A 23247-nucleotide genomic window follows, 5' to 3' on the forward strand; every position below is an offset into this window, starting at 1 on the left:
GTTAAACTGTGTCTTCAGGTGATAAAAATTTATTAAGAAAACATAAGCGACTATTTACTAACTGACCTAGATATAGGGAAGGGCTTCATAGCACAAGAATGACAGAAGAAATCATAGAGGCAAAGATGGAAAGATTTTACTATGGAAATGTTTAGAATGTCTACATATTTTTAAAAAAAGTAAAATGCAAATAACCAGATAAAATATTACAAGAAATATTATAGACAAAAGTTAATGTCTTAAAGACATTAACATTATTAAACATTTAAAGCACTCTGGAAAATCACTAATAAGCACTAATTCTAATAAATGACAATTCAGAAGAAATACAATGATTTCTTGAGCCCTTAGTATAAATTGTTTAAAACATAAATAAATGTTTGAAATATAAATTATAGATAATTCTCTCTCTTTCTCTCTGGCCAGTCAAATTGGTAAGCACAGTACAATGGGGGCACAATAAGTTGGGCGTTCGTGCACTGCTGGAGTTTACACTGGTAAAGCAATTCAGCAATGTACAAAACAACTACAGCCCTCTGACCCAGTAATTCCGCTCCTACAAACCTGCCTTAGGAAATAACCAGGAACACAGACACAGGATCTTCCCTGCAGCTCTACCAAACCCCTCTTGACTTCCCCACGTGTGACTGATACACCTGCATCTAGGCCTACACATATCCGCCATCATGGAACCCTCCACCACTGCTGACCCGGTGAAATTCTGCTTGGCTTTCAAGTTTCACTTCAGACATGACTAACTGAGCTGGGGGCCCTGCCTCTGTGCTCTCCCAGCACCCTGGCATCATCTCTCAGGGCAATAGGCACCCTGTACCGTAATTACCCACTCACTGCTCTCTATCCCCCAGCAGACAAGAACAGGAATTCTGTCAGAACAGGAACCGCGTCTGCCTTGTCTGGCTGTATCTCCTATTCCCTGCACAGGGCCTGGTGCAAAGTAGGCACACAACACAGAAGTTGAATGGGAAAAAAAAAAAAAAACGGAAGGTGCCTCTCTCTGTAAACAATGTCCTGGTGCTCCCAGGAGCTCTGCAGCCCTGCTGCAGCCCCAGACAGAAGGCAGGACTTACCGACATGAAGTGGAACCTGAGGACGTTGTCAATTCCCAGCGCCTTCAGCTGCAGGATGACAGGCGCCAAATTGCTGCGCTGCATCTCAGGAACAGTGGCTTGAGGCAACTTGTCAAAGGCTTCCTCTGAGGAGAGGAAATGAGAACTACTCAGGATCAAATGTCACAATCGAATGCAATCATTAAGCCAAAGGGACAGTTTTCCTTCTCTAACTTGAACAACAGGCTCTAGTATTCTATCACAAAACAGGTGACTATGATTTCATCATATAAAGTTGTTTATATATTAAGGAAAGACCATTCTATTTAAAAAATATTTAGAGAAACATATTTGAGCAATACACCTATATAAGTTTGTCCTTTCACTTTAGAATGCTTTTTTGAAAGCGCTTTTAAGTTCATCAACAAAACATTAAATCAAAGCAACAAGTTACCATATTTTTACACAAATAACACATACGTAATTTTTTTTTTTGCCAACTGCACCCTGCCCCGACAAGGTGTCTTCATCAGCACACTATGCTAATATTTTTTTACATGTTGCTGTACCCAGAATACAGCAAATGACCGAATCGTATAAAGAGCAGAAATTGTCCAAATCTAACTTTTTAAATAATCACGGAGCCAGGTACACAAGACCACACCTAGAATCCAATGCTGCTACCAATAGATTAATGAATGCTTAGATGCCCCGTCAGGAACGAAAGGTGACCTCAAATAGCAAAAGCTGCACAAGGCACAAAGATCCCTAGATGGGAGGGGCAGGAAATGGGGCAGGGAGGGGAAGAGACTTTGGGAGGCCTTTTTATAAAAGCTAGGTGAAAAGGGTGAGGAAAAAAGAGGGAGGGAGAGAATAAATCATTTTTGTAGGCATTCAGAAAGCTTATGCATTATATAGAGTCTGCTCTACCCACAAAATCCTCCCGTATCAATATTTTAACTGATACACGCACTCTTTAAGCAACACATCAGAAGCCCAACTGCTTTAGTTGCCTAGAGAAAAAAAAAAAAAAGCAAAAGATGTCATGAAGAAATAGCACTATCACCAAAAAACTTCAAAACGGTTTTCTCTGAGAGAACAGATAACCAATACTCTGTGCACCGACTGATATAAATTGCCTAATGTATGGGTCTAACGGGAAGGTTCTGGACTACAGACAACAGCAGAAGTCCCACATGGGATGTCGTTGTCGTTGCTGTTAGGTACCCTCGAATAGTTCCGACCCACAGTAATCCTGTGCACAACAGAACGAAATCCTGCCTGGCCCTGAGCCATCGTCACGATCATGGTTACGTCTGAGTTCATTGCTGCACCTGCTGTGTCAATCCACCTTGTTGAGGGTCTTCCTCTTTTTCGGTGACCCTCTACTTGACCAAGCATGATGTCTGTCTCCAGGGACGGACCCCTCCTGACAACATGTCCAAAGTACATGAGATGAAGTCTCGCCATCCTCTAAGAATACTTCTAAGGAGCATTCTGGGTGTACTTCTTCCAAGACAGGTTTGTCTGAATTTCAAGGGCATTTTGCATACAGCATTTTAATAGGATAACTACACTTGCCAAGCAAGCCACTGACCAAGGAAAAAGCAAAGTTATCAGATAAGAGTACAGGCCTGCTGAGAAGACACTCTCAGGAAGCAGGAGCTTCCTAGGCATTCAGTGACACTCAACTGAACTCCACTAAGAGTGGAGTTTATGTGAAGGGGCATAGGACTAAGACCAGAAACAGGGCTCTCCCAGGCTGAACAGGCTAGGTTCCAGTGAGTGGTCCTCCCAAAGAGAAATGGAGGTTCAGCAAAAGAAGAAACCACAGCTGTTGCAAGAAGGCATCTGAGGTAGCTTCATGAGGGAGCCGCCATTTGAAAGAGGATTTCAAGGATAAGGAGGATCTGTTGGACAAAGAGGAAAGAGCCCAAGCAACGTTATCAAAGGTATGCATGGCGGATATGGAAAAGCAGAAGGCGTGTCCAAGAACAGAGTGGAGTACAGCTAGGCTGCAGTGTAAGGAACATTTAGGCAGATAGTGGGAAAAGATAAGCTGAGGGAAAGTCCTAGAAGGTTCTGGGAAATTGTGAAAGGCCTGAGCAGGAAGGACCCAGCTCAGGTGTGTGTGTGTGTGTGTGAAGGTTCATCAGAAGCAGACTGGCTGAAAAAGCCAAGAGTCTGATGGCAAGCCCACCCTATCACTGTCAGATGGCCCCTCCCCGGCCCCATCTCCACAGAAACTGCTCTTGTTAAGGGGGCTAAGCCCACTGCCATCAAATCGATTCCAATTCATAGCGACCCTATAGGACAGAGTAGAACTGCCCCATAGGGTTGTCAAGGGTATAATTTTTAGGGAAACAGACTGTCACATTTTTCTCCCATGCACTTAGGTGCCAAGAGCTTTAACCGCTGCACCACCAGGGCTTCCTCAAGGGAGCCAGTGACATTTTAACCAAATCTACCTGTCTATCTTTAGTCTGCACTCTACTACTTGATTTCTTCAGAGCACGAGATGATGCTGGCCACTTCCTCTTTAAAAGTATCTTACAACTTTCTCCTCCCCTGCAATTCAAGATGCCTTTTAGTGCTGGTTCTCCTCTTTCCACTCCAATCATTCCTTCTTAGCATCTTCAATGGCTGCCCTTACCTCTATGGCCTCAGATTCTGCCTTTTTTCTTACTTCCATGAATACACCATACCCCCTTCATTCTTTCCAAGTACCTGTACATCCCATTCCCTCTGACTGGCATGCTAAGATTTAATCCCCACTGCCACTCCTTCACCTGGATAACTACTGGGCATCCCATAAGATCAGATTCAAGGATCATCTCAGACTCAGTCATGTACCTTGCCCAACTCCCCAGCAGGATAACACTCTTCTTGCTCTCTGCTTCTAAGGTTCACTCTTATGGCAACCCTATCACGCTCTATTATGCTGATCTTTTTGTGGGTCTGCTTCTATCACCAGACTGTCAGCCCTGTGGCAAGAAACCAGAACTTCCCCAGCTCTAGATATCCCAGCCCCAGCTCCATGCCTGTCAGACAGCAAGGGCTCTGTAAACATTTGCAAAAAGGAAGATTGAAGGAAAAGATGTCAAGGACTAAACAAGGAAAATGATAACCAGAAAGGAAAGAAAGATATGAGTAACAGAAATAAAATCCCCAAACCTGGTAAGTGATTGCAGTAGGTATCAGACAGAGGGAACAATTAAAAATGACTTGTGCAAGAGAGGAAGAAGGAGAGTCAGAAACAGGAGGAGAAAATGGAATGTGTGGCTAATTGCCTCCATGAACAACCTGCCTCCTTTGCCATGAGACCAAGAACTAGATGGTGCCCAGCTACCATGACTAAACATATCGGTCAAAGATTCTATAGAAGAATCCTGATCAAAAGGGGGGAAATACAGAACAGAATTTCAAATTCTCATGAAATCCAGAATTTCTGGAGCCATGGATGATGGATGAACCCCCAAAATTATTGCCTTGAGATAATATTTAAACCTTAAACTGCAAATACCCCCTGATGTCTTCTTAAAACCAAACAACAATTTAGCTTAATTAGTGAAGGGTCTGCCTGAAATATTATACTCCTTTAAGATCCATCTATATGGAATCAAACTGACAGGAATTCAAAAGGTTAGATAGGAAACTTCGGAGTTAGTGATATTATGTTAATGGGGGAGGAACAACTCAGAACAAGAGGATGAGAATGACTGCACCACTCAAAGAATGTAATCGATGTCACTGAATTGTACATGTAGAAACTATAGAACTGGTATACGTTCTACTGTGTATATTCTCAACAACAAACAAATAATTGTTAAAAGTGACTTGGAAAATAAGTGCACAATTGGCAGAAATCCTGGCATCATTCCCCACAAAAAAGAATTGCAGAGAGCGAAAGAGCAGCTCTGAGTACATCATTATCTGTTGATAAGTCTGTCTTCAAGTTGGAAAGAAAGCTGGCTAAGGGCTGGGACAGGCCTTATAGTGATGGTATTTGCTCCCTTGGAGCTTTGCATGGTTTACGGTACAGAGCAGGAGGTTACTATTTGTTTTCTATTAAGAAGTCTCAGGAGAGATACTGGCCATTTTAGCTCTGCAAAGACACTCTGAACCTGAAATGAAAACAGAACTCAGTGTGAGCACATTAAGCTAAGGAAAAAGTAAGAAAGACAGAACCTGAGACACACACCCCAAGCTACGGGGCCACATGACTACAGGCAGTCTAGGTCCAGACATTAGGTTAGAACAGGAGCGGCAAACAGGTGGTGACTCATGAGCCAGCTTTGTCCAATGGGAAGAGTAGCAAAGAAGAACTATATTTAGAGTAAGGAAGGCAGTGGGGGCCAGATTGCAGAGGGCCTTGTAAGGAAGCGGGGCCTGGAATTTATATTAAGTTCTTCCCATTAAGGATCAATATTTGTAATGTTCTCCAGTGCTCAGGCTAACCCTTCAGGAAAGCCACACCAACCTGTATAAAGTCGATAACATTTTCCTGAGCGGTTACGACCACCACGCCCTGCTCGCTGGTTGGCTGAGGCCTGGGACACCGGGACCACCACCAAGCATTCAATAGCTGTCCTGGGGTTGTAGGCACGGAGTTTCACGAAGCCGCAGTCAATCACATACACAATCCCACTAATGGTGATGGAGGTTTCTGCCACATTGGTGGCCACTATCACCTAAGTTCCCCACCGAAAGAAGAGTAAGGATAAAAGTTATTTGATTCTTTTCACTTTTAATAAACCATTAAAAATCCCAAATAACTTAAAGATGTTTCTGACATTGCAGAAACTGTGAGGGGCAGTTGGTTATACTGCAAGAGTTTTGGAGTGAGGGGTGCTGGACTTCAATTCTCCCTAACCGTGTGACCTCGGACAAGTTACCTGATGTCCTGAGCATCAGTTTCCTTTTCTATAAAATATTTACCCTGAGTTGTTGAGGGAATTAAGTAAGAAATATACATAAAATGAGAAAAGCCTAATACTTGGTACGCAGTAAATAGTCAATAAATGTTAGTTGTTCCCTTTTGCACAACTAAAGTAAATTGCCACCTTATACATGTATAGTCATTGATTCACTCAGATAATAACTATTTTCTGAGGGTCTGTGCCCTGCCAGGCACTGTTCAAGGTGCAGGGGACATAGTGATGAACAAGACAGACAGGCTGCTGCGTTCCTAGGGTTCTCAGTCTAGTGCGAGTCTTTGGGTGGAGAAGTGGTCAACACAAATAAGGAAATAATTTCAGGGAGTGACAAACACTATGAAGAAAATCCAGCAGGATAATGTTATAAGAAAGAGAAGAAGTCAACCCTATAGAAGTCCAGGATGAAGAAACAGTTCAAATGAAGAGGAGACAGCCAGCACACAGCCAGAACAGATTAAGGGGCAAAGCAGCACAAATGAGGTTGGGGAGGGAGACAGGGACTGGATCGTGCAAGGCCTTGTGGGCCACCGTGAGGTATCTGCACTTTATTCCAAGTGCACAGAGAGCTGCCACTAGAGGGTTTTAAACAGCAGGACACACACGCACGTCACTTAGGGCTTATTTTCAGGTACATCTACATCTATCATTTTATAAAAATCCTGTTAACATTTTTGTGAAGTAGAGAGTCAAGATTTTACATTATAAAACCATCTATCTAAAAGCTATTATTATTTGTATTTTACACCTAAGAAAACTGAGACTCTCGGTTAAGTAACTCATTCAAGGGCACAGAGTAGTTCAGGGACAAAATCCAGGTCTCCTGCAATTCATGTTTGATGAGTAGACTCGAGTTGTTCCACCCTGATGGTTAATAAACAGAGTACCCCTGCAAGTGGTGGAAGACTGGGGAGTGGATCCTGGACCACCCCTCACCTACTTTATGCTCTGCCACCTAATGGGAAATAGCTGCTCTGAGCTGACTTCAGGCCAGTTCTGCGTATTCTCCTCCAGTGGAAGCGGAGAGCAGAGTCAGGCCCAGGTGGACGATGAGCAGTAGGCGGACTGGCTGCCTGCTGGCTCCTCCACACGGATGCTTCCGCCACACCCTCCCCCACCCCAATTTCAAGGCAAGGTATTTTAAAGCCACACCTTGAATTAACTGATTTAAAGTTGGCACTATAGGCAAATTGATGTTCACAGCAAATGGTTTAGAAATCCTTTGCAGTAATTTGTCTTTTGTTCCTGACTAATCACAATGCACCAAAACAGTCCCTCAAGCCAAGACAGCTTCATGTCACAGGGGAAATCAGGCACGCAGAAAAGAAGCAATTAAAGTTACCTGCTCTGATAGCTACTGTCAGCGTGGCCCGTCTATGGGGCAGGTTTATAAATCTGTGTATAGTTTCAACAACAATTAAAAAAAAGTCTTTCCAGTACATAGTAAGGGGCACCAATATATTATAGGTAGCTGCCAACGCCCTTGGTCATCAAGGTAGTCTTACCTTCCTGACGCTGCGTGACACTCGTTCAAACACTTTCATTTGCTCAAAGGAAGGCAGTCCTGCATACATGGGGAGCACCCGGAGGTGTCTCTTCATTCCAGAACGAGCCAGCTCTCGAGCCTGCTCTATCAGCATAGACACAACAGTTTCTACCTCTTCCTAAAAACATGGGACCAGGAACCAAAGAACCTGAGTTCAATTCAAAGCATGTCATTTTACCAAACTGAAAGAAAACAAAAATTGGGTTCAAGATTTTAACTTTGGCCAGATTCATGGATTTCAGTGCTATCACCGTCCACTCTGGGGAGGTTTTTGGTCAAATACTAGCGAACAATGGTACCAATGGGGTGAGTATTTGCAACTGAAATAGGAGTTATTGAAATTTATACTGAACACAGTGAGTAGAAGAGTCCCTGATAAATAAAAACAATGACTATTTTACGCAGCTTTTACGTACGGTGGCAAACAAAGCATTTCATGTGTGTGGACAAGTTGTGGCATATAAAATCACAGTAAGCTGTCCCCAGAGAAGATTACTCAACTCTGGAAAACGTGTGACAGCGGAAAAGATTACAGCAAAGGGTAGTTTCGAACAGTCGTAGAACCCTGAGTGAGCGCCTGGGCAGTGTTTGTTCCGACATTGTTCCAGTAAGGCGGCCACTTCCCATGTCCAGGATGAGCTGTAAGGCTGTCACTGGGAAAGGAGGCAGGCGGCAGCAATTCAATTTCGACAAACAAGGCCGTCTGCTGGCTGAACTCCCTGGTTTATTTTGGAGTCCGCTAATAAAGTTAAAATACAACGAACCCTCTGCAGACAGAACAGGCAGAAGCCGACGACTCCCTGACAATCAAATCAGTAGGTAAATGACATCAATTCAAAAAACTTTTGGGGAGTTACATAACCACATAACCTAACAAAACATGAAATAAATGGCTAAACAAAGCGACAGGCATCTGTACTGATCGTGGTGCTGCCATAGCACGTCCACTCCCCACAGAGAAAAGGTCCAGTGGAATTACCTGGCCAGTAAGAAACGCTAATATGTCTCCATCGCCCTCTGTCTGGTGAATTTTCACCACAGTTTCCACAGTCGACTTGATATAATCTGGAACAGGGCTGAAAAAATGTATGGGATAAATTCATCACTATGATACGCTCGTAATGATATAGATCAATTACCCTAATAATCTGGTGGCCAAGACTCATGACAGTTACTTTGGGCCTGCCCAGCAGGTAATTAGTATACGGATGAATGAAATGTTCACTCTCTTTTTTTAAAATGCAGCATTCAAAAACAATCCATAATTACAAGTAAGCTATGATTTTTAGCTTTACTTGCAAAGAACTAAATATAATAAACCCATGCAAACAGACATGCTAACCTGAGCATGCAAAGATCCCTGGCAAGTGAACATCAGGGCTGTGACTGCAGTGCTGAACCCTACAATCTCCTGAGCCCATTCTCCCTCCTGACCACTGGCAGCATGGATGGAGCTGATGGGTATATTCTACAGCTAGAATGACTCAGAAGTCAAGCCCCCTACTCTCTGGATTTACCAGTCACTGAACCAGATGCCTGGTCTTTGTCTGCCCAGTGAGTAGGTAGGTGTAGGGATTAGGATGGCCCCTTTCCTGTCCCAGTGGGAGTCCCTGGGTAGAGCAAACAGTTAAGCACTAGCCCGCTAACCAAAAGGCTGGCAGTTCAAACCCACCCAGAGGCGCCTTGGAAGAAAGACCGGGAGATCTGCTTCCAAAAGGTCATGGCCATGAAAACTCTATGGAGCACCGTTCCACCCTGACACACATAGTGTTGCCATGAGTTGGAACCGACCAATGGCAACCAGTTTGATTTTGGCTTTTCTTCCTGAGGGGGCTCCTCCCAAAAGAGCTGACCAACCTTCTTGCTAAAGGATATAGAGAGCTAAGAACCAAATGATTCAAATCACCAATCTGACCCCAGTTCTTAAAGCTATCAAGTTTTACCAGTATGTTCTCTCCATCTGAGCTACCAACCACTGATTCACAGAAACTTACACATCAGGATCAAGAGTTTAAAACAGTGGTGACACTGAGCAGGGTTCCAAAACATCACACCGATGAAGGGAGACACAGAGCACGCTGCTCATCACAGGCCTGACAAGGCGCCTGTGGGGCTGTGTGCAGGTGCCATTCCTCATCATTCCACAGGACAGGCCTAGTTTCTAATCACCATCGCTAAGAATTCAAGTATCACCAAACCTTTGCAGATAAAAGATATCCACTGGAAACGTTCGGCCTTCCACTGTAAGAATCACGCATGTATCTCTGGTCAGGTCACTGGTTTCATTTTGATTAAAGAAATCCCGAAATTTCTAAATTAAAAAAAAAAAAAAAATTCTTCATTCCTCTTAAAAAAAAAAACAGTTCATGGTAATTCATGGGAAGAAAAAAAATCTAAAACTGACAGAGCAAGGGTGGTAGTGGGGATCAGATATGTAATACAGACTATGGGTTGCAAAAGCATAAAAAACATATTCATATTTTTCTTATTGCAATTTTTGGGAATCATATTGCAATGACGCACTCTTTGCTAAACGTTTGATAAGAATAATAAAGATAAGATGTCACAATTGCGTTTAGTACACATCTGACTTAATGTGTACCTATGGTATTGTTTATCTTATTCCTATTCCCTATATTTCACTTAACTGAAAATTAGGTCAAAAGGTATAGCCCAGGTTAAATCAGGTTGATGTGTAGCTCCAATCAGGGAAGTACAGATCTGATCACAAAAGATATCAATTTATGAAGGAAACTTTCACTTCTATAAACCCTTTAACAGTAGGTATGTACCACGGACTGCCAGAAGAATGAAAAAATCTATCCTGGAAGAAGTACAGCCAGAATGCTCCTTAGAAATGAGAATGGCCAGACTTCATCTCATGTACTTTGGACATGTTATTAGGAGGGACCAGTCTCTGGAGAAGGACATCATGCTTGGTAAAGTAGAGGGTCAGCAAAAGAGGAAGACCATCAATGAGATGGACTGACACAGTGGCTACAACAATGGGCTCAGACATAGCAAGGATTGTGAGGATGGCACAGGACCGGGCAGTGTTCTGTTCTGCTGTACATAGGGTTGCTATGAGTCAGAACCAACTTGATGGAACCTAACAACAACAACGCGTTCCTGGCACCAGAGTTACACATCTATACGTACTATAACCTTCCGTGTAGATTTGAGGCCACTTGATGGCAGGGAAGGTGTTTTCCCCATCATCATAAGCCCTATAGGAGCTAGCACAATGTGTTGCATGATTTTGTAAGTCATCAGTTAGATACTTCTCTGACACTACCACAGTGGCCTGTTGAGAGAAGTGGCTCTCAACAGTTCTTCCCAAACAGGCAGCCAGGATTTATACAATGGCAGCTAGCCACCAGAGCTACAGCCTATGAGGCCTGGCACAAGCTCTGGCCAATGATGGGGAAGGGAAAGACTCAACCAAAGATCCCTCTCAAGGAATGTGAGCCCAAGATACACAGAGAGCAAGGTATGGGTCTGCAATGCAGGATCAAACGCTGCAACCGAGAAGAACTGGGTGACTACACTGTCAGAGGAGCCCTGAATGGGAAGTTGCTGAGGGTACACAGACATCCTGTCTGGTGGAATATTCCATTACTTGATTCTGAATGATCTTCCCATTCCCCAACTATATCTCAGTTTTCCTGAGGCCTCACTGGGCATGACTTTCTGTTCTTCGATGAGACCTGGCTATATATCCCAAATCCTGTCTTCCTTATTTCCTCATGGATCTTTACAAGCATGCCCATCTTGGTTCCTTGAAACCCAGAAAGCCCAGAAGGTGCACTGGTGAACTCCATCAAATACAAAGTGAATGTACTTGGGGGTGCACTTCTAAAAGTGTAAACTGGATTTAACTACAAAATACTGGCGTGCTATACATTAACCTCAAAGCTGTGTAAAAAGATTAAGCACTGATGTAAAAGTGCCTTAAGCCAAAAGAAGAACTCTATTGTCCTATGCAGAATTCCACAGGGCACCATTCTTCATTGAATGTCTTTTGGGTAAGTTCACTTCAAGTCACTTTAACCCTCCTGTATTCCTATGATATGCATAGTACAGGCCCATCAGAAGGGATGAACAAGAAGTGAGAACAGACCCCCAGTCCCCAAAGAAGGAAATAATTCAGGGGGAGACAGACATGCAAAGAACCAATTATAAAATAAAATCAACCCTGAGCAGAATGACTAAATGGCAAAAAAAAAAGAGCTACAAGTTACAGTCTGAGAGAGCGAAAAGATCAACAATTGCTGGCTTTAAGAAAGGCTTCATGAAGGAAGCAGCAACCCCAGGCTGAGCCTTAAAGAATAAGGAGGCCGGATATGACTGGGAAGGGGAATGGACGCCCCCTCCTAGGATGCTAGCAGAGTGCAGGCTGGGACGTGAAGGGGTCCCTGGCTAGGGAGAGAGCCCAAGGAATAGGGCAGGCCGGCCTCACCTCTGCATTCTCTTGTGTCTACAAAATGGACACACTGCTAACTCCCCTGCAAGGCTGTTGTGTAATTTAAATAGTGTGTGTGAAAGCACTTGGCATGGGTGTGAACTAGAATGGTATTCAGTGAGTGGCTGCTGTTATCACTCAGAAGAGGCCTGAATACCATGTTGTGCAGGCACTTTATCTGTCGAGTAAGACAAGGGCAGTGAGGAAGGGCATGATGTTATCAACCTGTGTTCCGGTGCCAGACTCTGGTGGTGGTTTTGGAGAGGAGCAACGGAGATAAGAACTTGGAAGCAGGCAGACTAACTAAGGAAGCTACTCTAATGTATGAATCAGGAACAAATTCAGGGAGGGGCAGCGTACAAGCAAAGCATTTCAGAGGTAAAACTGATAAGACCTGACAGTGAGTGTGCACACACACACATGCAGGGTGGGGAGAAGGAGGGAATGACCTCTTAATCAGGGCTAAAAAATTCCCACAGCTATGAAGGCTTCAAGCCTAAATGACTATAAGGAAAAAGGGGCTGAGTCAGAGAAGGGGGGAGACCAGGTTTGTAGAAGAGGCTGGACTCCAGGATCACTGTCACACTGCCACCAGCACAAAGTGTCAGCTGAGTCAGGGGCTGTGAGAGGGTGGCCTGAGAGGAGGAGCACCCAGCAAAGGAGCAGACAAGGAAGCCATCAGGGAGGCAAAAGAGAGATGAGGCAGCAGGGCCCAGAAGCTACAAGACGGAAGAGGAGGAAGATCTTAAGAAGGGCTTGGTGGGCCAAAAAGGCAAGTGGAACAGGGAGGAAGATGGTGCCTTAACAATTTCACTGGAGTGGATGGCTAAACCTTAGCTGTTAAGGAATATGAAATGCTGGAAAAGTAAAGATATGGAGCTACTCTTTAAAGAAATAAAATCCAGCATTTGCCGAGAGGCCACAAGATCTTTATCCTTAAGATATTTACCCTTCATCTTTATTAAAAAACTATAAAAATTATATTATTAGGAAATAAAAAATACACAGAGAGAAAGCAAATGAATATAGTACCAACAGTGCATGACTACCGAGGCAGAATCAAGAAATAGGAAGAGTTAAATTAGTTCAATGGATCTGGAAGGGAAAAATTTGAGTTTTATGAAGCAAATGTAGTTTAAATGGTGTGGACATCTGCTGGGTATCTCTCCAACTCACAATAATTCCCTTCCCTGGTAGCTGCTCCCACCTGACCCACAGGGGTGGGCGCCCAGCAGTTCCCAGGAAGTTGTACGCAAGAGTCACCTGGGGATCTTGTTAAACTGTAGATGCTGAGTCAGTGTATCTGGGGTAGAAATGCAAATTATCAGCAGGGGTTCAAACCTGAAGGAGCCAGTTTGAAGCCCTGATCTATACAACATGCCCGACCTGTGGCCAACACCCTTAGCTCATGCAGATTGGTGGGGTGGGGAGCTATCTGAACCTAGCTGGCCCCAAGATCCTTCCCCAGGAATCTGGAAAGAGAAATTAGTCTCTAAGTAGCTGGACCTGTGACAAAAAACCATGGGAGCTGTCAGCAACCACAGTTTCTACCAGGTGAATGGAAGCAAATAAAAAGAAAGCAATAGCATATGATAAAATGGGCAATAAATACTTTGTAATTATACCTGGTCATTTTATATAGATGCTCGCTTAATTAGGATTATATTAACAAGGCAACTAAACTAAGGCAGCTATTTGATCAGCCCCCATCATATTCAGCTTGCCTCTGCCTCCCAGCTGCAATCACTGGTGTCTTCATCTGCAGGCTGGGCCCACCCCAGACCCTGAGCAAAGCCAGGGCAGGCAGAGTATCAGCAGACCTATTCTTTTAGACAGCGGGGCTTGGAATTAGTCTGTCTCTCACAGATCCAAAAGCTGGGAGGACCAGGAATGAGCTCTGGGTACCCCTGTCACTTCTAGGTCAAAATAATACCTAACCACACCCTCCCCAACCCCCACTCACATTCTTCCCATTTCTTCCTCGTCTGCCATTCCTCTTCTTCACTCTTTCTTTCACATGTGGAACCCACATACCATACATACCCCACAGGGACATACACACATGTAGACCCACACATAGATCCCACCACCCCAAACACAGATCACCCTTCATACACACACAGACTGTCACCTCTGCCTTAACAGAGGAGGCATTAGGTATGCAGGTGAGGATGGTCCCAGCTCACCGCAGGCCCAGCTGAATAGTGCTGAAGCCCAGCATAGCCAACACATACCAAATCTTCTACATTCTACCCTCCCACCTCTTATGGACTGAATCGTGTCCCCCAAAATATACGTTGAAGTCCTACCACCTGCACCAGGGGATGTGACTTTGATCAGGGAACTGTAGTTTTTCTTTGCAGATTTATCAGTTAAATTAATGAAGTCAGACCGAAGAAGGTTGAGTCCTAATCTCTTCTGAGTGGAATCTTATAAAAAAGGACAGAAACAGTTCCACAGAGGGAAAGACAGACACAACATGATGACAGATGCAGATGCATCTATAAGCAGCAAGCGAATGCCAAGGATGCCCAGCAGCCACCAGAAGCTAGGAGAGAGGCAGGGAAAAGTTCCTCTCTCAAAGCCCTCAGAAGGAATTGACGTGGCCAATACCCTGATTTGGATTCTAGCCTCCAGAACTGTGGGACAATAAACTTCTATTCTTTAAAGCTATCCACTTTATGGTCTTTTGTTATCGCAGCAGAGCCCTGGTGGCACAGTGGTTATGCGCTATGGCTGCTAACCAAAAGGTGGGCAATTCAATCCACCAGCCACTCCTTGGAAACACTATGAGGCAGCTCTACTCTGTCCTATAGGGTCGTTATGAGTCGGAATCAACTCGATGGCAACAAGGTTTTACAGGTTATATACAGCAGCCGTTGGAAACCAAGACACCGCTTTAAAAAGTTTCTTCCATCTATGAGTCAGGATCAACTCAACAGCAACGGGTTTGGTTTTTTTGTATCAACTATTGCAGACAGAACTGAAAGAAGCTGTTCTCTAAAATCCCTATCCCAAACCAAAAGACAATGAAAGGTAATTGTGAGCAATTATTAATTAACAATGATTCAAAGAAAAGACATAGATATTATAGTTTTCAAACACAACAGAAACTGTAAGCTATACATCTATGGCCAACTGATTTTTGACAAGGGTGCCAAGTCCATTCAATGGGGAAAGAATCATCTCTTCAATCAATGGTACTGCGCCAACTGGATCTCCACAAGCAAAAGAATGAAGTTGGACCCATATCTCATACCATAATATGAAAATTAACTCAGAATGGATCAATTACTTAAATATAAGAACCTAAACCCATAAAACTCTTGTAAGAACACATCGTGGTAAAACTTCAAGGTCTCGTTTTTGACAATGGATTCCTAGATATGACAGCAAAAGCATGAGCAACAAAAGAAAAATAGGTGTATCAAAGGGCTTTATCAAAAAAGGGAAGGTACGACCTACAGAATGGGAGAAAATATTTGGAAATCATGTATCTGATAAAGGTCTAATATCCAGAATATATAAAGAACACCTACAACTCAATAACAAAAAGACAATTAAAAAAATGGGAAAAGGACTTGAAAAGACATTTCTCCAAAGATACACAAATGGCCAATAAGCACATGAAAAGATGTTCAACATCATTAGTCATTAGGAAAATGCAAATCAAAACCACAGTGAGATACCATTTCAGATCCACTAGGACGGCTATTATCAGAAAAACAGAAAACAATAAGCGTTGGCAAGGATGTGGAAAAGTGGAACCTTCATGCATTGCTGGTGGAAATGTAAAATGGTGCAGCAAAAACATTTGGCAGTTCCTCAGAAAGTTAAATGTAAAATTACCATATGACCCAGCAATTCCACTCCTAGATATGTACGCAAGAGACTTGAAAGCAAGGACTCAAACAAGTACCTGTACACCAAGGGGCACTGCAGCATATTACCCACAATAAATAAAAGGTGGAAACAACGCAAGTGTCCATCAACAGATGACTGGATAAGCAAATGTGGTATATACATACGATGGAATACTATTCAACCATAAAGAGAAACAAAGTCCTGATACATGCTACAATATAGATGAACCCTGAAAATATTATGCCGAGTGAAGTGAAGTCAGACATAAAAGGACAAATACTGCACTTATATGAAATATCCAGAAAAAGCAAATGCATAGAGACAAAAATGTATCAGTGGTTACCAGGGGTTGGGGGAGGAGGAGGAATAAGAGTTACTGCTGAAGGGGTACTAAGTTTCTGTTTGGGGTAATGCAAAACTTTTAGAAATGGATAGCGGTGATTGTAGCACAACATGGTGAAAGTAATTAATGTCACTGAACTGTACAATTAAAAATGGCTAAAATGGCAAACTTTTTGCTATACATATTTTTTGCCACAATAAAATTACAAAAAAAAAAAATTAAACGTAAGTTTAAAAAGGGAGAAGACATTCTGTGTAATGGAGCCACAGAGGATATAAGAGAAGGTGAGGTCAGGTACAGTCCCTGAAACAGCCTTCCAGTAGGTATCACGAAGGAGACAAGAATGGGCTATAAAGAGGACGACGAAGGGACTCTGACCCTTTGTTGTCATCATGGGCACACCTAAGAGAACAGAATCCTGCAGCCTGCGAAAAGGCCTGAGAAACCAGCCCAGACAAACACAAACATCTCTCTTATCCATGCTGAGCTTTTTCTCTCTCCAAGTTGTTTTGTAACCCTGAAGCCATGGGGAAGCCAGGAGATCAGTCCTTTTCATATCTCACCTGGATTACAGAAATGGCTTCCTAATGGTATCTCCAATTTCACTCTTGTTTCTTCTACACAACACCCTAAGTGATCTTTCTAGAACCTACCTCACATTCTCCCATGGCTCCTGACCAGGTACAAGATAAAGCCCATCCTCCTTTGCTTGACCCTGCCAGCCTCTCTATTTTGATCTCCCATACTTCCCATCCAATTAAAATTCATTCAACCTGAGTGCCTACTCTATACCAGATACTGTTTTAGGTGCATGGGATAAAATAATAAATAAGACAGTCAAAATCCCTGTCTTCACGGAGCTCACATTTCAGTGATGGAAGAAATACAATAAACACTTGGAAATGCATGTTAGGTAATGATAAGTGCTAAAAGGAAAATAATATTAAGGACAAGAGGATAGAGAACAAGAGCGCTGTTTTAGATAGGATGGTCAGGAAAGGCCTCTCTGAGAAGATAATACCTGAGCAAGGCTAGAATGAAATGAGGGTTGAGCCATGAGAACATCTGGGAGAAAACTGTCCCCCGTAAAGCAGAAGCATGCTAGTATTTTTTGAGGAACGGCAAGGGGACCATGGTGGCTGGAGTATACACAGCGCTGGGGGACGTGCAAGGAGATGAGTTCAGAGAGGTGGCTGAGGGATAAAATCACTGCTGGAGACCTTTCTTGCAGACAAAGTAAGACCTCCACCTTACACTTGACTCACAGCTCCTGAACACATGGTTTCACGCCTCTGTGCTTCTCAGCAGGCTGAAGATGCCCTTCCCTACCCTTTCCCAGCTGGCAAATCTCTGTACTTCCTTCAAACCCAGCTATCACCTCCTCTGTGAAAGCTTCTGTACACCCCTACCCTGACGGAGCTCAGCACCCCCCCCCCCGGCTTCCCTCAGCACCTTGAACACTCTTGTACTGAATACACTCAACACACTGAACCATAACCATCTATTTATGTGTCTGTTTCCCTCGAGAGGTCAGGGAGTACAGGAATCATCTGTATCCAGCATGGTGCTTAACATGTATAGACCAAGTGGCCAAAAATATCTGTTGATTTATATTTGCTATTTTAACTAAAATACTAGTTATCAAGAGAGAAAAATAATGTAAACTTGGCCCAGAAATTTATAACATGGAAATTATTATATGCACAGGGGAAACTTCAATTGCACAGAAAATCTAACTATGTATGCTATAAACCAAAACTCACTGCCATTGAGTCGATTCTGACCCTATAGAGCAGAGCTGAACTGCCACATAGAGTTTCCAAGGCTGTGGTTAAGGGTTTGGCTGCTAACCAAAAGGTTTTTTGGCAGTTCAAATCCACCAGGTGCTTCTTGGAAACCATGTGGGGTAGTTCTACTCTGTCCTGTAAGGTCACTGAGTTGGAATCAACTCAACAGCCACAGGTTTGGTTTTGATTTTAATCTTTGTGGAAGCAGACTGCCACATCTTTCTCCCGTGGAGTGTCTGGTGGCTTGGAACCATCAGCCTTGCGGTTAGCAGCCAAGCACTTCTAACCACTGCACCACCAGGGCTCCCATATATGCTACTGTCATAATAAATTCAAGAAATATAGCCTCATACTGAAAAAAGTAATAAAAAGAAGCTGCCTATGTGTCGAGAAATATAGTATGTAGAGAAACATGACAGATAGGTAATTATAAACTCAATTAATTATAGGCCAATTTCCACCCACAAGCTGGAGTATCCTCTGATCATATAGAATCTAGGACATCGGATGGCCCTATAAGGAAGGTAGATCATTCTGGCAAAGACAAGCTCTTGCCAGAGGCAACTTCCCTACAATGTGTCCAACAATTCCAGCATGAGCTCTTACCTCTGCATCCAGAGTGGCTGAGGCCACAATCAAGCGGAGATCCCCTCGCTTCTTCTGAATCTATAAAAGAAGGCATCAGGAAATAATGACCACACCGAAATATCTATGGATGAAGTAACAAGATGTCTGGAACTTATTTCAAAATAATCCAGTGTATGTGTTTTTTGGCAGAGGGAGGGGCCTATAGATGAAACAAGACTGAGCATAATTAATCATGGTTTTTTTTTTTTAAAGTCATAGGCGAAAGGAGGGTTCGTTATACTATTTTGTCTAATTTTGCAAATGTCTGAAAATTTCCAAGATCAAAAGATTTAAAAAAAACATTTCAAAGGAAATATAAAGGAGCTTCAAGACCTGAATCTGAATTTATTTGGACTGAAATCATTTCTCTCTGACACCTGGATCTCTGTATAGTCAGAATCTATGTATACACAGTTAAGTATGAAATCATACATCAAAAGCAAACAGATAAAAAATAGTAACACTAAGACAGAAATATGGAAAAAGGTATTAACAATTACTCAAAGAAACAAACGAAATCAACAAGCTTATGAGACATGATCAAATAAACTATAGTAAAAATATGTAATAATAATGAGATCACTGGTTTCATCTATCCCATTGGCAAGGGTTTATTTTTTTTTACTATTGGCAAAGGTTCAGTGAAATAGGTTCTCTTATATACTGTTCCTGGGAAGGTAGTAACCATTTGGTGGCATAATTCATAGTAGGTATCAGAATGTCTAACCCTTTGTCCAGGAAATAACAATAGCAGCTAACATATACTAAGTTATGTGCTATTCTAGGGCCAAAATGTATAGCTGTGTAGTGTATGCACTGCACAAAGACACCTGGCTGAGGCTGGTAGCATCTGGAACCCAGCCCACCCTCCACCAGCCATGGACATCATCCCAGAGGAGGCATGTTTCGCTATTCTGCACAAAGCCACCTTACGGGCTGGTTGTAACCCTGTGCCAGGCACCATTTTGAGAGTGTGACATCATGTCATTCAAGCCTCACAACTTATGCTCTAGATCAGGTCTGCATAAAAGAACTCTCTGCAACCACGTAGATGTTCTGCATTGCCCAGTACAGTAGTCTACTAGTCACCTGTGGCTATTGAGTCCTTGAAATGTACACAATGTGACTGAATTTTTAATTGCATTCTAATTTAATTACTTTAACTCTAAATAGCCATAGGTGGCTAGTGGCTACAGTGGGATACAACAGATAAAGACACTATTCTTATCCCCATTTTAGAGATAAGTAAATGGAGTCGCAGAAAGGCTAGGTAACTTGACCAAGGCTACATGGCCAATAGATGGGCAGAGTCAATGATCTGAACCAGGAAGTGCAACACAGAGCCCAGCATGCTCTTTATCACCCTGCTCTACCACCTCTTTCTAGACTCCTGTGATTGGGAATCTGTCCACAGAAAACAATCAGAAAATATGGGGGAGGGGAAGGGGAGGTGGCACAGAGCTGAAAGAAGACGGGTCGTGATTTGTAATTGTCGAAGCTGGATGATGGGCACGTAGAAGTTCGTTATATTCACCTCTCTGCTTTGTGATAAATTTAAAATCTTCTGTAACAGAAAGTTAAAAAAGAAACAAATGCAACACTTTTAACTACAAGGGTATTCATTCAATCATTATTCAAAATACTTAAAATCTGGAAACCAAATAAATGCCTAAAAGCAGGAAAAGAGTTAAATACTCTATGCTAGAGACATGCAATTATACAGCCATTAAAAATAATGTCCTCAAAGAACAGTTAATGACACAGGAAAATGTTCTTGGTGACCCTGATGATCTTTAAGGGAAGGACACAAGATAAAAATTAGAAGATACAATACAATCGCTATCACACTTAAACAGGTACGTGCCACGCACACAAACAGACACACACAGAAAAAAGAGAAGAAAACATACTGACGTTTTAACAGAGGCTTTCTCTGAGTGAGTGGAATATGGGTGATTTTAATATTCTCCTTTGTATTTTCTCGGATTTACCAAATTGCTATAATTACTTTCACAATCAGGCAAAACAAACAAAACAGAAAAACAAAAGTATGACAGAAAAGTCATACCTTTTTTAACAAGCCAATGGCAATGTCGGTGTACAAGGTCCTCTCATGGGCTTCATCCAGCATAATGGCACTAAGAATCAAGAAGGACGATCTCAGTGAGCATACAAACCACCCCATATTCTCCTGCCCAGACCACCAAAGAGACACACAATCGCCTGTATCAAAAGTAAAGCAAAGTAACTCCTGTGACAATGACATATTCATAGACTAATAAAAACAGTGGCCTCAACGCATCTTATGGAAGAAAATGGTAATATTTATCTCCATCTCCAATAGTTTTTACCGCCACCATTGGATTCCAACAGGATTTAACATCTGATTTGAAGTTACAATATGACATATAACCCCAGGGAGCACACAAAAAGCAGAACGAGGCCCAACCCCCTGAAGATTGTTAAGCTATAGAAGACAGAACAAAGATGCACATGATCACAGCCGCACCACATGTGTACCAGGGAATCATGTGACATCCTTTCCCAGAGTACTGAAAAGCCTATGTGGGACAACCTGACTGCTAAAAGGATAGGCAAACATACATGAGGAGGGCAAAGTGCTAAGTCATTATTCGGATCCTGCATATTACATTCAACAAAACCGTGTGTACTTCTCATCTGTGCTAGGACTCCACAGCCACAGCCAATCCTGAGATAACAGGGGCAAGATAAAAAGAACAAGTTAAGGGCTGTTTAAATAATGACACGGGTTTTAATGTGCCCATTAATGTCTATAAATGGACTCATTACGTAAATTCTAAGAAAAACATCAAGGGCCGCCACAGCCAAGGTAAGGGGAAAAGCTCTCAGGCAGTGGAATGCAAACACAAATCCCAGCTATAACACAACTATTTGTGTACTTTCAAAACGTTAGGAAAGCCATCACAGGAAAAGCACACTTACCTATATTTTGTTAACAAAGGGTCAACCATCATTTCCCTGACCAGCATTCCATCAGTCAGAAACTGAAAAATAAAAACACAAAGTTTCAGAAATAAGTCATTTACACTGTAGCCTAACGATTTAAAAAAAAGGTTCAAGTGCAACTAAATGCGTACACCTCCTCACAAGGATGTTTAAAGACAATCCTCCAAGGGACCGCGAGGACGTTCGCCGACGTTTTAGTACGAGGATTGTCCACAACAAAACGTCAAACATGGGAACCTCCTGGAGCTTGCAAATCTCTGAGCAGAATTTCACCTGCAGTTACTCTCTGAACATTGGCCAGGCCCTATTACCAGAGCCTTCACCACGAGTACTACAGATGAACAGGCAATGAAAACAACCTCTGTCTGCCCGAGGGAACTCTGAATCTGACACATTTGTTCTTCAAAGTTCCCTAAGAGACTGTAAACTTGCAGCTCTTGAGGTTATTAACCCCAACATCAAACGACATTATTTCAGGGGGACTGGTTGGGAGGGGTGGGTGTTGAAGGACCCCTGGTATGTAGTAGTTAAGCACTCAGCTGCTAACTGAAAGGTCAGTGGTTTGAACCCACAAGCTGCTCCATGGGAGAAGGACGTGGCAGTCTGTTTCCACAAAGATTACAGCCTTGGAAATCCTATGGGGCAGGTCTACTCTGTCCTATAGAGTCACTATGAGTCAAAATCAACTCGACAGCAACAGGTTTGGTTTGGTTAGGGTTCGGATGAGGTTGTGGCTAAGAACATGGGCTGTGGTATCAACTGCTGGGCTTCAGATCCTGGCTCTACTCCTTACTAGCTGTGTGAATCTGAGACAAATTACTTACTCTTCCTGAGCCTGGTTCCTCTTTTGTAAAGTGGAGGTAATAAGAGATCTGCCTCACAGGGTTACTGTGAAAATTAAGTGAAATAGTACATGTAAAGTGTTCATAGCACAGGGCCCAGCACAGAGACAGTGTTCAATGAATGTCAGCTATTATTATTTAGGAATAACGAATGTTAATAAAATACTTTAGAAATACATGGTAACACATGGATTTTGTTACTCTCAACCAAAAACAAATTCAGTACTTCTATAAAGCTAATTGTCTCCCTCACGTGTTACAGCTCAGAGTTTTACTTTTTTTATTTTAAGAGCAGGATGCATTTCCCTATTTTTCTCTATCAGCTGCCACATGTACACATGGTATGAAAGTGAGAGCCTTGCCATCACCAAAGAAACCACCAGTCAAGAACTGAGCTCCTTGGAATTATGACCCAATGAAACACAAAAGCTCTGCATGGAAGACTCAAGAATCATTTGGTAATCTAATCCACTGAAAATTATTTGAAAATAATCTAATTTGAATATATTTGACAGTATAGGAGAATATTCTCTTTACCTAGCAAAATGAAAGTCAAAGCCCTTGGTTCTGCAGATGAACCAAAATACAGAAATTCATAAAACAAATTTTTACAAATGTTTTTTGTAAAATTTTTACAAATGTTTTTTACAAAAAAACATATTTTTACAAATCATTACATTGTTCACTTAGTTCGCCGGATTATTTCAAATTTTCCTTGTTGCAAACTGAGATTCTAATAAGCAATGTCATTTTTAGCATTTTCATTCAGTGTTTTATACTGCCATCT

General features: G+C 42.5%; 1 protein-coding gene across 3 annotated transcripts in view; it reads right to left on the minus strand.

Annotated features, from left to right (window-relative positions):
• The window catches only part of DHX35 (DEAH-box helicase 35), an 89653-nt gene that overhangs the window by 42152 nt on the left and 24254 nt on the right, over positions 1-23247 (minus strand). For 2 of the 3 annotated variants that reach the window (XM_049869104.1, XM_049869103.1), the window contains exons 3-11: positions 22443-22506; positions 21595-21656; positions 20699-20768; positions 18610-18669; positions 9746-9858; positions 8527-8623; positions 7507-7665; positions 5548-5758; positions 1089-1213 (exon numbers count right to left, since the gene is read on the minus strand). In XM_049869104.1, the coding sequence (XP_049725061.1) occupies positions 1089-1213; positions 5548-5758; positions 7507-7665; positions 8527-8623; positions 9746-9858; positions 18610-18669; positions 20699-20768; positions 21595-21656; positions 22443-22506 (961 nt within the window). The remainder of the gene's footprint in view (positions 1-1088; positions 1214-5547; positions 5759-7506; positions 7666-8526; positions 8624-9745; positions 9859-18609; positions 18670-20698; positions 20769-21594; positions 21657-22442; positions 22507-23247) is intronic. The other variant, XM_049869102.1, reaches the window with a different exon arrangement.

This window comes from Elephas maximus, chromosome 25 (assembly GCF_024166365.1).
Source record: "Elephas maximus indicus isolate mEleMax1 chromosome 25, mEleMax1 primary haplotype, whole genome shotgun sequence".
Classification (NCBI taxonomy): domain Eukaryota; kingdom Metazoa; phylum Chordata; class Mammalia; order Proboscidea; family Elephantidae; genus Elephas; species Elephas maximus.